The sequence below is a fragment of the Psammomys obesus genome, unplaced genomic scaffold (genome assembly GCF_907164565.1).
Source record: "Psammomys obesus unplaced genomic scaffold, mPsaObe1.curated_primary_1811, whole genome shotgun sequence".
Lineage (NCBI taxonomy): Eukaryota > Metazoa > Chordata > Mammalia > Rodentia > Muridae > Psammomys > Psammomys obesus.
Genome location: NW_026585609.1, coordinates 52786 through 68658, shown reverse-complemented (window position 1 = coordinate 68658; position 15873 = coordinate 52786). Strand labels below are relative to the sequence as shown.

Below are 15873 nucleotides of genomic sequence, written 5' to 3'. Positions count from 1 at the left end.
GAACACCAACAGCACAGGCTCTAAGAGCAACAATCAATAAATGGGACCTCATGAAACTGAAAAGCTTCTGTAAAGCAAAGGACACCGTCATCAAAACAAAGCGACTGCCTACAGATTGGGAAAGAATCATCACCAACCCTTTATCTGACAGAGGACTCATATCCAATATATATAAAGAACTAAAGAAGCTGAAAAGCAATAAACCAAGTAATCCACTTAAAAAATGGGGAACAGAGCTAAACAGAGAATTCTCTGTAGAGGAATATCGAATGGCAGAGAAACACTTAAAGAAATGCTCAACCTCATTAGCCATTAGGGAAATGCAAATCAAAACAACCTTGAGATTTCACCTTACACCCATCAGAATGGCCAAGATGAAAAACTCAAGTGACAACACATGCTGGAGAGGTTGTGGAGAAAGGGGAACCCTTCTCCATTGCTGGTGGGAATGTAAACTGGTACAACCACTCTGGAAATCAATCTGGCGCTTTCTCAGACAACTAGGAATAGTGTTTCCTCAAGATCCAGCTATACCACTCCTAGGCATATACCCAAAAGAGGCGCAAGTACACAAAAAGGACATTTGCTCAACCATGTTTGTAGCAGCTTTATTTGTAATAGCCAGAAGCTGGAAAAAAACCAGATGCCCCTCCACTGAAGAATGGATGCAGAAACTGTGGTACATCTATACAATGGAGTATTACTCAGCAATGAAAAATAAGGAAATCATGAAGGTAAATTGTGGGACCTGGAAAGGATCATCCTGAGTGAGTTGTCCCAGAAGCAAAAAGACACGCATGGTATATACTCACTCATATAAACATACAACATAGAATAAACCCACTAAAATCTGTACATCTAAACAAACTAAGCAAAAGATAGGACCCTAACTAAAATGTTAAATCCCCATCCTGAAAGGCAAAGAGGATGGACATCAGAAGAAAAAGAAAATAGGAAACAACCTCGGAACCTGCTACAGAGGGCCTCTGAAAGCCAGAAGAAAACAGGAAACAACCTTGAAATCTGCCACAGAGGGCCTCTGAAACCTTCTGCAGTATAGACTGTCAAAGCAGATGCTGAGCCTGATGGCCAACTGATGGGCAGAGTGAATGGAATTCTATGTAAGAAGTGGGAAATAGTAAGAGCTGGAGGGGACGGGAACTCCACAAGGAGAGCAACAGAACAAGATAATTTGAACACAGGGAACTTCCCAGAGACTCATACTCCAACCAAGGACTATTCGTGGAGATGACCTGGAACCCCTGCACAGGTGTAGCCCATGGCAGTTCAGTGTCCAAGTGGGTTACATAGTAATGGGAAGAGGGACTGCCTCTGACATAATCTGATTGGCCTGTTCTTTGATCACTTCCCCCTGAGGGGGGAGCAGCCTTATCAGGCCACAGTAGAGGACAATGCAGCCACTTTTGATGAGAACTGATAGACTAAGATCAGAAAGAAGAGGAGAACCTCCCCTATCAGTGAACTTGGGGAGTGGCATGCATGCAGAATGGGGAGGGAGGGTGGGATCGGGAGGGGAAAAGGGAGGGGCTTATGGGGGGATACAAAATGAATAAAGTGTAATTAATAAAAAATTAAAAAAAATAAAAAATAAAATATAAAAAAAAAGATTAGGTAAAGCTGTTGAAAAGGCATAACCATGGTAGAATGTTGATAGCTTTAGAAGGTGAAAAGAGCCCATAAAACACACATACTTTCAGGTCTTTTGCCTCTTTTCTTGGAATATTTTATGACCCCTTCAAGATTCTGTACTGCAGAAGCATATTACCTCAAAGGGCCTTTTGTTCTTAGGCCAAAATTGTGAGCCAAAATAAATTTCTTTTTTTATAAAAAAAAAAAAAGAAATCACTTATCTAGTTCCATGTTTTAGAGACCACAATTTTATCAAATTTTATACATAATACTATAATATTTGTAATGCCAAAGGAAAATTTTTTTCTTCCTTCCTCTTGGACCTCTTTCATTTTGTACTCTGCAAGTTAAAACAACAGCATTTGGTAAATAATTTTAGATGTTAATATTATTGTTTAACCTGTAATTTACAAAATTTCAGTTCTTACCTACTTTTATATTTAAAAAAATTAAAAGTTCTTGGAGAAAAAAAAAAATTCCAGGCCAGTAGGATCCTGTCTCAGAAGCACCAAGTACATGGCACCTGAGAGTCTAATTAATTAATTAATTAATTAATTAGTTAGTTAAAGCTTGTTATATGAAAAGATAATTTTTTCTCCACCTCAGCTATAGCAAGATTGAGATATTCCAGGGCTTCATGAGACCCTATCACAATAAAGAGCAGATTCCCTCCTGAGTAATTTACTGTTTTAACTTTAATGCTGTTGTATGTGTATATGGGTGTCTGGGGAAGGCAGAGGAGAGTGTCAGGTGTCCTGCAGCTGGACTTGTGAGCATCCCCATGTGGGTGCAGCAGGTGCTCTTCACAGCTGAGCTCTGTCTCCATCCTGTCCAGATATATAGCACTCAGATGACTTGAATAATGACCTCAGACTCTGTCAAGGCTTTAAATAATTTGTAGGGATTGTAACATCAAAGATGCGTACACAGACTAAACTGAGTTGTTCACAAATATTAATCTATTTTAAAGCATGACTCTTTTTGCTTTTTCAGCAGCTGTAGGCTTAGGCCATTGCACATGTTAACACAGTACACACACATCAGCCCTGAAGGATGTTTACCATGTTGATTCCCGTTCCAACAGACTTTTCACAGCCTGCAAGGCAGGCTGACATATATACTAGGCCATTGTCTCCACACACTGGATCCCATGTTTTTGTTAAGCAGCTACACCTTGTGTTACAGTCAGCGAGGACAGGATTCTCCACATCAAGAGGCTGCTGAACTCTGAAATGATTTAAAAATAATGTTACAGATATTAAACCCATCTGAGCACTTTATTTTCTTCTCTTCATCTCAGCATGTGCACACACACATGCACACACACACACACACACATACACGCAGAGAGAGAGAGAGAGAGAGAGAGAGAGAGAGAGAGATTATGTCTCCCTCGGGAACAGAAACAAAATTATCCAAACATCAACGTTTTGTCTCTATACTGCTTTTGCACACTCAGCCTACCCTGTAGGAAAATACTGTGCTGTTAGAGCTAATCTGAAGACAACTTATCTCTCATTGATCTGCACGATGGGAAATAATGAGAGGGATGGCTTGAACAAAAGCTGTCCTTTCTATTTATAAGATAGACTCTGCACTCAGTCCACAAACAGATTGGTTTGACTAAGCAGCCATTCTCTTCTGAGATATGGATAGTGCACAGCGCTTACAATGGGATTCAAAGAGGAAAATGTTGAGTTAGAGGCTGAATTCAAATCCTATCTCTCAAACACAGTGCACAGTTAACGTGACTGGAGATAGACTCAATGTGTACAATTCTACCTCACTGTTGTTGAAGCCACTTACTGTAAACTCACTAATTCCCCCTGATTTTCAATATGTATATCTCCAATGTGAGTGGAAAATTTCTATCTTAAAAATACATTCAAATCAGATTATATCTATGTACTTTATGTTATATAATTATATAAATAATTACTTATTTTATATTTGAAATCACTTAAATATTACAATTTTTAAGAATTTTGAAATTCTACTTTTAATCTCTGTCTTTGTCTTTCACTTTTCCTCTCTCTGTCCCTTGTGTTTGTGTGTGTGTTGTGTGTGTGTGTTGTGTGTGTGTGTTGTGTGTGTGTATGTTTGTGTAAGCACACTTGTACAACAGTACAAATGTGGAGGTCAGAATATAGCCTTTTACCTTGTTGGAGACAGAGTCCTCTGTTGTTCACTGTAACAATTGCCAGACTAGCAGGCCCTGAACTTTCAGAGTTTCCTGGCTGTGCTACTCAGCTCATAGTAGGAGCACTGGGATGAGAGTTACCCTACCATGTCAAGCTTTCCATGGGTTCTGGGATCTGAACTCAGGACCTCCTGCCTGCTCAGCAAGCAGTTTACCACTGAGTTCTCTCCTAAGCCCTTTGAAAGGAACCTACAAATATATGCTTTATTTCATTTTAATTGATTGATCTTATAACTATGTCCTAAATTAAGTTTTAAATTTCCAATGCTAATATAGAATATGACCAGGCAACCCTTAAAATGTAAAATCTAACACTACAGAGAACATGAGATATAACTTTGCCAATGACATATATAAATATATATATTAATTGACTTATCATATATTAGGTTCAATTATGTCAAACTTGAGCCCATTGTGGAGTACTGTGGAGACCTGCTGGCCTATACACTCAACTTTTAATACTATCTATTTATGGGAGTATAAAATACATAGATAATTTAGGCTACAAAGCACTAGGCTGTTTCCTTTATTTCACTTTAAAGCAGACTAGTATGTCACCATGAAACCACCAGTATGCTTGTGAAATCATAAACTTACTCATTGGTTGTCTTCAGAACACTTTAATAAGCTTACAACTTGTATGAGCTGGTATAGAATTGATAAGTAGAAGAATGGATCGCTGCCATTAAGTCATTATAAAATGACCTGGTAGTATATAACTCTTGGAGAAAACAGACTAGCAATTGTGAAAATATTTTGATCTTCATTAGGAAACAACATACCCTTCATAAGAGGTAGTCAAGCCAGTGACTGGAAAATTATCACAGGTCATCAGAAAGTTACAAAAAGTTAGAAGGTAATCAATCAAAGATAGGCAGAATGCTATGTATGCAGCTTTCTTGACAGTAACCTTGAACTTCTTCATAATAAAGCCACCAACTAAATAGCCAACACATATTGGAGGAAGGGAATAAAAACCTATGAATGCAAGCAAAATTGTATTTATAAAAGGTAGCAAAAAGTAAATGTTATAAATTTGTAAAATACATCTTAAAAATCTATCGTATAATATATAGTGATTCTAACCCCTACTCCCTCACATATTATATAAAATGTTTTCAAATGCCATAGTGTCACTATAAAGACACAATTAACATTTTAATTTAATATTAATAAATTAATATTTATTTAATATTTGAAGCAGAATGTAAACACCTTATACAAACGAACATACATTATACAAACAAACATATATGATATTAACTATTTCTTGTATTTCTTTCCAATATGTTATCTGGGAATTTGACTCAGCTAGAGCTGATTTTTTTTATCATTACAATTTATTCAGTTTGTATCCCAACTGTAGCTCCCTCCCTCATCCCCTCCAATCCCACTCTCCCTTTCTCTTCTCCAGGGTCATATTGAGCTGATTTTGAAGGTTGTTGCTGAGTCTGTGCTTATCAAGTGTAGAACATTTTGTCCATTGTGGAAGCTCCACAGCACTCTTCCTCCCTGACTCTCTTTACCAGCCAAAATCAAAGTTGAAAAAGAAAAGGAAAGAGAAAATCCTGGCTGTGCTGCATTCACACCATGCCAGCACCAGGCTTGGAAGAATGTAACCATCCTCTGCAGCTCCATACATTGGCATTTAGTTTTATACACCTGAGGGTGAGGACTTGGATTTGGACTTTAAGAAATTTCTACACGAAAGGAATGTTGGCATTATGTAATCCTGAAGTTTCAAAAGTAAAATGAACCCAGGAAAATTCCAAAGTTCCCTTGATCCATGAGGTTAGAGTACTGACAAGAAAAGCAGAGTGTGGCTGCACAGGCTTCTCAGACCAGGGGACAAAGCAACTAAATTAGGAGAGTAAAAATTGAAGTGCAGAAGTAGCCTGAGAGTAATATACAGAATCCCAGTGAGTAACTCTGTATTCCTCTGTGAATTAAAATATTGCCTGTCTGAAAATTGACTGATATAAACTTCCCCCAAGATTTCCACTATGATGATTTCCATTCCTTATCATTTCTTGATTTTTTTTTTTTCTGGAGACTGGAATGAAGAAATATCTTAGGAAATTCTTGTAAGATATACTAATTGTAGTCTCCTTGTCACATTCTCTTATTGTTCATCTTGTTCTTAGGGATAGCTTAATCATGCCATTGTCAGAGGGGGAAGTGCTAATAGGTAAATAACGGAAGTACGTACCTAGGAGAAAGACTGCGTCTGCAGTTGATTTTCCATAGTGCTGTTCCAGATATTTAGGCAAGAAGATAAACATATTGGTAAATGCATTAGCCTGGAGCACACTTGTCAGAATGAAAAGCATGTAAATCTTATTGCAGAATAGGCTCTTGATGAATGGCAGAAAATCTGAAACAAGAGAATGTAGAGACTATCAGGAAACCTTGGCCTTGCATTTTTGTGTTCAATGTTCTCCTAAATTCTTATCACAGATTCTTTGCTGTAACACAAAAATGTTTGTTAAAATTTCAGCCCTTTAGGATAAAGTTTTATATCATAGTTTAAGTCACCTCTGAAAGTTAGTGACTCGACTGGCTATATAAGAACCAGAAACCATTTGTGCCAGCAAGGAAGATGGATTTAAGTCTGTGGCCACATTCTCTCATTTCTTTTCCTCTCCTTCCTCGATATAAGTATCCTGCACTCACTAGACGTGACTAGTCTGTTATCTGAGCTCTGTGAGGGATGTACTTTGATGACATTTTAGTTCAGACTCCGATGCTGTCACTCCTTTAAGCAAGAATGGATAAGCTAAGATTTTAGGAAGGCTCCCGGAATCATGCTGCAGCCCAGACAACCTCATCATCTCGGCATCACTTTATAGCAGGACATGCCTTAGAAGCACCTACTGATGTGTTTAAACAGCTCAACATGATGGTCTCACTGTAAGGAGTGCTGACTCAGTTGGCGTATACCAAGCACCTTCCAAATGACTTACCCAAAGCTTTCCCTGTTTAAGAAGCTGAAAGTCAAGTTTGGAGCCAGTTTCTAGTGAATGGACTGGATCTCACTGAAGATAATTTGGCTGAAATTCACACGTAAGAGATTTTTTTCTTTCTTTTTATGTCTTCATGTTTTGTCTTGATTTTCTAATTTTACAAATAGTCATAATATAACATAATTTTATAGTTAAAACATAGTTATAATATAATTTTAATATATAAATTTAAAAATTTTCCTTATAAGTTGCCTAAAGTTTCATGGAAAGAAAAGTATCAAGAAGAAACCATTTAGAAGTAGAGGCAGAGCATTTTAATGAGAAAAAAATAGACTCTCATGGTAAAAGCCATCTTTGTGAGTGAGTTGTTTGTAGCTGGAATTCCCAGAAGCTTTTGAACTCATTCGTGTTTGCCTTGTCCTCCTAAGAGTGTCTCCACAGCTCAATTATTTCCTATATGTCTTACTCTCCTCTCAGCTCCTTTCTAGTTTTGAAATTAGGTTGACCTGGCAGACCACAAAGCTGCACAGAGAGGTCAGAATTGGCTCCTTCAGGACAATCGCTAACATGACCATGATTTTAAGAATGTTCAAGCCCCTGCACTGGCTCTCAGTATGATTGGCTCCTCAGCATGGTCTGTAGTGTTCAAGGAACTCATGTGACTATTTACTGCACATAGGTGTTGGGGGCTATGAGTGATGGAAGAAATAGCAATGTCATCCATAAAGTGTTTACCAGTCTGTGCCAGAACGCTCAGCTGACCCACCTTAGTTTCTCCCCATCACTACTCTCTATCATAGGTTAATGACATTCCTGCTTGTTTCAAAGCAGTTTGTTCTAAGAGAGGAGTTTGCCTGTAAACTATCACATTCCTTCAGATATGGAAGATTATGTCACCAATCATGTTTTCTCCGTTGACCTTGACTTCAAGAATGCGCACAGTTAAACTAATATTTTCTCTTATCAAAAAGTTTTTTATCTTTATCTTGGGTTTCTGGTTATTTGTACTTTTTAACTTGGGCTAATATTGTCTATAAAATAAGATTTTCAAAACCAATGGAAAAATATATTTGCTCATTTAGTGTTCATATTGACTTGAATTTTTTTATAAATTCTAATCTAAAGTAAGTCAGGTTTCCTACCATGTCAGCTATTTCGAGTGGTGAAGAAATTTATTATGTCTGAGTAGGGAAGATTAGTGACAAACTATCTTAACACAGGACAATCTGACAAGTGCCCACTGAATGCAAACCCATCTGAACAAATAGAGTTTAAAATTTTTCTGTTTGCCTTTTGTGATTTCATGTTTTTCCTCTGTGGATTTTTCTCTGTATTTCTCAACTTTGTTCTTTTTAGTCTCATCCACATTATCCTCTAGGCCTTCCTTTGGAAGTGTTTTTGGAAAAAAGAAAAACGGGATGCTGATCAGGATATTCACTCCTCCACAGATCAGAAAACCAATCCACCAAGCACCGACCCAGCGTGTATCAGTAGGAGTGATGGTCAGGTCATCTGGAAAGAAATACAGATATTGTATTAGCTTGCACCATTCTTTCTTGTGTAAACTGTAGAAAAATATTGAGGTCCATAAATTCATCTAAACATAAAATTTGCATATCATGTATTCACTATTCACAGCTTTGTTCTTTTTTTGTGTCTTAAACTTGTGATCTTATGTGTCTTTTCCCCACATTCTGGGATTATAAACATCTACCATACCACTGGGCTCGTATATTCCTTTAGAAAAATTGTCTGAGATTGCTCAATTTGCTGAAGTTCAAATTAACTAAGAAGAAATGTTTCTGGAGTGCTAAATGGAGAAATAGTTAAAACTACATTTTGCCAAGACAGAAACAAGATTGGAGACATATTTAAGGAACTATCTTTAGTCTTATGTATTCATGTCTCAAAACATCAGAGTTGGCAAGAAGAGGACAGGTGAGACAGTTCAGTGGGGGCAGGATGGAGGGAGCGACAACTGGATTGGGGCAGGGGGCAGCTATCTCTGGGATGAGCTAGAAACCTAGGACAATGAAAATTCCCAGGAATCTGTGAGGGTGACCCTAGCTAAGACTCCTAGCAATGGGTAATATGGAGTTTCAACAGTAACCATCTCCTGTAAACAGGAATTACTTCCAATGGAGGGATTTGGAAAACAACACGGCCACAAAACCTGACATCCACAACTTGACCTGCACACAAGATGTGCAGGGGTTAAAGATGGAGCAGAATTTGCGAGAAGGGCCAACTAGTGTCTGGCCCAGCTTGAGAATCATGCTATGAGAGGGAATACATCCCTGGTACTGTTAATGATATTTTGCTATACTTGGAGACAGGAGCCTAGCATAACTGTCTTCAGAGAGGCTTCACTCAGCAACAGATGAAAACAAATGCAGAGACCCACAGCCAAACATTAAGTAGAATTTTGAGAATCCTGTGGAAGAAGGAAAGAGGAATTGAAGTATCTATAGGGGTCAAAGGAAACAAGAAAATCTACAGCATCAGCTAATCTGGGACCATAGGGGCTCATAGAGTCTTAAGTGTCCACCAGAGAGCATGGGTGGGACAGACCTAGGCCCTCTGCACATATGTAACATTTGTGCAGTGCAGTATTCATGTGGGACTCCTAAAGCAGGAGCAGGGGCTGTCACTGACTCTGTTGCCTACCTTTGGATTCTTTTCCCCCAACTAGGCTGCCTTTTCTAGCCTCAACAGTCTTACTGCAAGTTGATATTCCAAGGCTGGTTGATATCCATGGGAAGCCTTCCCCCTTTTGAGGAGAAGGAAAAGAGGGGTGCTGGAGAGGGAGGTAAGAGAGATTGTCTAGAAAGAGAGGAGACAGGGGCAGCTGCCATCAGAATATAAAATAAATAACTAATAAAAATTAAGAAAAATATTTTTATATAGCAGTATGCAATGATATATTTTATAAAAGTAAATGAGCTTTTCTGCCTGTCATTTGATAACTTTATAAATTGGTGTTCAGGACATAACTGAAATATCTGTTTGGCTGCACACAGTGATAGCCTCATCAGAAACAACCTGTGTAAGTAAAAGTTTAAAAGGGTGTGGCCGAAATGTGGTTGGAGAATGGTAGATTTGGAATCAGACCATTGCATTTTATCTTTTCCTCTGCTTCCCTGAGGTTTGCCATCTGTAAGTGGTGCTTAGCTAATGGATGATCAAAGGAGCAATGATATAGCATTCTCCCACACTCTAGGTACGGGACTGCATAATAAAACACATTTTTGTTACCTGTATCCACAGACCCAATATCTACATAAATCCTTGCAAAGAAAGATCCCATCAGAAGTCCAGTTACTGGACCAAACATCTTTCCCGTTTCTATAATCCCTGAAAGTAAAAAAAGATAGAAATTTACATAATCACACATGATTTTTCTTACACACTCACATAGACACAAGCCTTCTGATTGATTTGTTTATAATCTTATATTTTTTTTCTTCTTTTGTGGAGCTTGGTATCAAACGCAGAGCTCTACTATTGAGATACACACTATGCTACCTCAGATATTTTTACATATTCAACATATAAAGAAATTAAGCTTGGATTTTATATTACATCTACATATATATGTTACATGTACATATGTATATTACATGTATGTGTACTGGTTTCTATAAATATTGAGAAAGAAGCTCCTACTATTGTTTCAATATTGAATGTCCCCAGAAGATCACCTGTTATAGAAGTTTTTCCCAGAAGGACACCACTGGAGTCTGACAGAACCCTTCCCATGGAGGGCATGGTGGTGCATCTTCAGGCCATGTAGGATAGAACCATAGCCTTTTCCCCATTCTGTTTTGCTTCCCAGTCACAAGATGGGTGGTTTTACTACACTCATCCTTCCACCATAAGGATCTCTCTCATGACAGACCTCCAAACCAAACAGTTCAGGGACATAGACTAAAATCTCCAAATATATGAGCCAAAAGAATACTTTCTCTTTATAAGCTATTATCTCAGGTATTTATAAAAGAAAGAAAGAAAGTTTACTGACACAGAAACATCATTACTTAATGCCACCTTCCATATTCTCTTTTATGCTGAGTTAAAGGCAAAACTATACTAATACAGGCAAATCCATCAAAGCCATGATGTGAACAAAATTCTTTGATGCATCCATAGCCATGTTTCAGAGTGTCTCTGTGATGCTTAGCTTTCATTGTTAACTTGACACAACCTAGAATTTCCTGGGAGTAGAGTCTTAATGAAGTACTGTCTACATTGGGTTTATATGTGGACATGTCAGTAGGAGATTGCCTTAATTAAGTTAATTGAAGTGAGAAGACCAAACCCACTGTGGGCAGCACCATTCTCTAGTGAGGGAGTCCTGAACTTCATAAGAGTGGAGAAACAGCTGAGCACAACCATGAAAGCAAAGACATAGCATGGACCTATGCATTCTCTCTGCTCTTGTGGGTGTGACCAGCTACTTTGAACTCCTGCTAATGTGACTTCTTTGTTGTGATGGAATTGTAAGCCAAATGAACCACTTTCCTCTCTAAAGTTGCATTTTTTTTCACAGCAACAGAAAGGACACTAGCACAGTTTCTAAATGAGTGTGTTAAAATAAATGTGTTGTAGTGCATCCTCATCTGAGCTCCACTCAAACTCCACTCCACTCAAACTTCCTTCCATGGAAAGCATTTGTCCTCATTACAGCACTTCTTTTTGATATTTTCCTGGTCTTCTCATTATACTTATTTTCTTTTATTGGTCCCTTCCAACCACACCTGGCTTCTTTGAAACTACTTTCAGTCTCTCCCAACTTATTTGCAGTTCCGAATCTCCTGAGCCATCCCTATCACCAGAAACCCAGATATGAACAACTTCAATTTAGATTTTGTATTTCCTTCTTTGTCTGTGGATCTATTGGTTAGTTCTCTTCTGTGTGCCTGACTCCTTAGTACCAAAACATTCTATCTTCCATGGTCTTTTTCTGTTGTTTGATGTCCTCTGTGCAATGATACCTACAAGATCTCCAGCCTCCACTGACTTCAACCCTGCCCTACACTGTCTGCCTTGATTTCTTGCTCTCATTCTGCTCAGATGCTTTCTGATTCTAAGATGCTGTCTTGGTACCTCCAGTGACCTCCACCAAAGACCACTTTTTGCACTATTTATCTTTATTCTCTTAACTTACTTAACACTGTTGTCCAATTCCTCTTTCGTCTGCTTCCTCCTAACACCTTCCCTACAGTATATCTTTGCAGTTAACTTTGTTCCCATGGATACTCCTTATTTGATTTTCCTCTTCTTAATCTACCGACTAAGTAGAAGAATCTCCTGGTGTGTGACTCTATGGATTCTCAGTATTTATATGTCTTCCCAGGTCAACCTTATTTCTTCTGTATTTAAATTATTGTCTAACATAGGTAACTGTCAGTTTTTATATTTCGTTTCTCTATCTCTTCAGCTAAAGAGCCATATATTAAATAGTCTCAATTTCTTGCTTTATAATCATTTGATTACATGCATAATATTTATATATTTATATAATACATAATATTTATATAATTATGTAGGTATTCATATAGGAAACTGTGCTGTTTATGTGCTAAGCATAAGATATATGAATCAGGTATCATCTTCACTTTAATATAATTATTATTTATATATGTATATATAGATTATATATATAATTTTTTCACTAGATTTCTGATAAAGAGATCCATATTCTAATATCTTATCTTGAGAAAACACTTGTATTTTTTCCTTAGATATCTGTGAAGGTATCTAAAGAGAATGACTAGATTAAGACCTGAAAAGATGATTATTGAATTAATAATAATTAATAACTCTCCATAAATGGATAAAAGTTATGTTTTTTAAATATATTTCATCTTCATTAATACTAAGCTTCTTCCTGTTTTCTCTTAGCTTCATTGTGTTTTTTCTGTTTGTTTGATTTTATTTAATTAAAAAATATGTCTATATACCAGTGCTTCTCAACCCTTCTTATGCTGTGGTCCTTTAATACATACAGTTCCTCCATAAAATTCTTTTGTTGTTACTTAATAACTATGATTTTTCTACAATTATGAATCATAATGTAAATATTTGTATTTTACTATGGCCTTAGGTGACCCCAGTGAAATGGTCACTCTACTCCTAAGGGGTGGACAACCACAGGTTGAGAACCACTGCATATACAAAATTATGGGTTTATAATAATCAACTACAGATGGATTTACTCAAGAACATGAGAAAATTACTCATAATAAATTCAGATCATTTAGGAGAAGCATAAGATGGTGGACATAATTTACAGTTGCCTGGGTGATGCATAGATTTTTTTTTTTAAATAATGATGATTTAAAGGAATACACTGAAAGAATGAATCCAGATATTTGTTAAAATGATGAAGAAACTTGTCTTATCTATAGGGTTTTAAGGAAGAAAACTGTACCATTAACTTCACAGAGAAGTAGGGTGCAGAGCCTCGAGTAGTAAAAGAGAGCATTGGTAAATAAGAAATCAGTTGGCATAATGAGCATGATAGCAGACTTCACTAAAACAGTGTTTGTTAAGGCTTATGCTGCCATGTTTATGAGTACTTGACTAGTGACAACACTACAAGGCCCGCCAGATTGCTCAGCAGATAAAGACAAAACTTGTTCTCCAAGCATGGCCTATGGACCACAGTTCAATCCCCAAGTCAACTCCCAAAAGCTGTCTTCGTGTCTTCTGACCACCACATTGACATGCAAGTACACACATGTACACACACACAGAGTTAAAAAGAAAAACCGTATTTTAAAATAATATAGACACAGAATGGCCGATAATGAAATTTCAATAACTTGTAAATAAAAAAATGAGAAGCCAAAAGCTACAAAAATAGAGAGAAACAAAACAAAACAAAACAAAAAACAATTGAATCTAAGGAACATTTTCCAGAAAATGTTGGCGAATCTCTTAATGGTTTAGAGACAGTGTGACTGTTGGTCCAAAGATCAGGGGGCTCTTCAACAGTGAGATGCTGTTTGATTAAGGGGCTTATCTGGAGCTACTGGTTAACTCCCCCACTGAACAATCTTCTGACCAATGGTGCTGAAGCACTCTGCTTACTCTTCTGAAGACCACAAAGCATTAAAATTAACAATTACTTTCTACCTTCCTAAGGCTGATTTTCAAACTTACCAATGTATAAAGGGGAGTTTTCTGATTTGGCAAAATCTTCTATGTAGGAAATACCCAGGGGCATGATGGGAGTTTCACCAATTCCACGTATAATATTTCCTACCATTACATATATCCACATAAATGATTTAATTTTTTTCACACACTCTGCATTAAAAAAATGGAGAAAACCACATGAGAATTTGATAGTCAGTGTTACTGAAAGTTAATTCAAAATTTTCTGTAAATGTTTCTGAGGTCAGTGCTTTGTTACAGCAACGGAAAATTAAGCCTCACCAATCACAGAGATCACATTGTGTGTCTAAATCCATCTTGCTAAGCCATTTTGTCCTTGTGAAACTAGCTCTATAATGGAGTGGAGTTATCCACTAGCTGGAGTGGATAACTTTGGCTTAATTTTAAAATATCCACTTTCAAAAACAAAGCAATCTTAATAAGTATATTGAAACTCAGGAGGGAGAGTATTCTAAGTTATTAGACAACTCACTTCCCTGAATAGGGAATGAAATTTTGCTCATTTGTCTCACATGTCTACTAAAGCTAGTATCATATTCAAAGTCCTTCATAAAGGAGTATTCTGTGGCTGAGTCTCTAACCAGAAAGGCATAAGAAGCACTGGTCAACCTGCTGGGTCTTGCGTTGGCTTTAAGGTCTGGGTTCTGTTTTCCATACACAGGAAGCTGTTTGAGGACAAGTTGCTTGCAGGTGTAATCGTTGTTTCATATTCATATCTGTGTGGACATGGGAAACATTTACTGTCAGGAGCTGAGTGGAAGGAGACCATCTGCAGATTAGTGACCCCTGCTTCCCTGAAGACACAGCATCCAGAGCCAGTAGAGACATGTTTACACAGTGGTCACTCTCATCACCATAAATCCTATGGTGGGGCCAGCGAGATGACACAGCACAAAGAGAACTTGCTGCAAAAACCTGATGACCTGAGTTCAGTCCTTGGAACCTACATGAAAACATAAATGCAGCACACCTGCACACACACACACAAATAAACAAGTAAGTAAATAAATAAAAACAAAAATCTGTATCATTAGGCTGGGAATGTAGCTCTATATTTAAACTTTAAAATACATGAACTAAGTATAGCAGCTCATGCCTGTTTCCTTAACACCAGAGTGATAGAGATAGGAGCATCAGAAGCTCAAAGCCACCCTTGGCTACACAGAAAGTTGGAAACCAGCCTTCAATTCATGAGAGCCTTTGTCAAAAACAAAACAAAAAAAAATCAAGCAAACAAACAAACAAAACGCCACCCAAATGAAAAATAACAGGTAATCAATATCATCAAATGAAGTTGGTAAACAGTAAAAATATGCGTCTTCTTTACAAGTATCTACATATAGGTGATACAGCTTTCAGATTCTCTCTGTGATTGCTACATGACTATTTCTAAGAATAATTGGTATAAGATGAAAACAAAAGCAAAACAAAACAAAAAAGAGACTCAATAATGTAGAATTAAGATGACATTTTAGAGAGAGAGAACCAACACAAAACATCTGTTCTGAGTTCTCGAGCTGTGGTTCTACCTTTCCTTGCTGAGAATTCAATCATTACTTCATGTGTTCAATAACTTCACAAAAGAAAAATCCACACACCATAGCAAGATGTGACAGAATCCACCATCTGACAACACAGTTTCATGGGACCAAGAGTGCTAGTAAACTGTGGTCATTTAATTTGAACATATAACCAAGGATCAGCTTGTCCTAGAAAGAAAATGTCAGAATGCAAACATAGAGAAAAGTGTGTTCAGCTAAGTGTCTCTCCATTGAAGAGTATCAGGGATTCATTTCTAGAAATTTGATAGATGACAGACAACCAGAGGAAAACATGGGCAGCTAAATTCTGCATTAGTAGGGAGCTATATACTTG

General features: G+C 37.4%; 1 protein-coding gene across 7 annotated transcripts in view; it reads right to left on the bottom strand.

Moving 5' to 3' along the window:
* Nucleotides 1–15873, bottom strand: part of LOC129679205 (solute carrier organic anion transporter family member 1A5-like) — a 79390-nt gene that overhangs the window by 32644 nt on the left and 30873 nt on the right. For all 7 annotated transcript variants that reach the window (XM_055610190.1, XM_055610185.1, XM_055610180.1 and 4 more), the window contains 7 exons: nucleotides 14608–14714; nucleotides 13984–14130; nucleotides 10072–10170; nucleotides 8107–8328; nucleotides 6063–6227; nucleotides 4636–4831; nucleotides 2712–2877 (listed from right to left, as the gene is read on the bottom strand). In XM_055610190.1, the coding sequence (XP_055466165.1) occupies nucleotides 2712–2877; nucleotides 4636–4831; nucleotides 6063–6227; nucleotides 8107–8328; nucleotides 10072–10170; nucleotides 13984–14130; nucleotides 14608–14714 (1102 nt within the window). The remainder of the gene's footprint in view (nucleotides 1–2711; nucleotides 2878–4635; nucleotides 4832–6062; nucleotides 6228–8106; nucleotides 8329–10071; nucleotides 10171–13983; nucleotides 14131–14607; nucleotides 14715–15873) is intronic.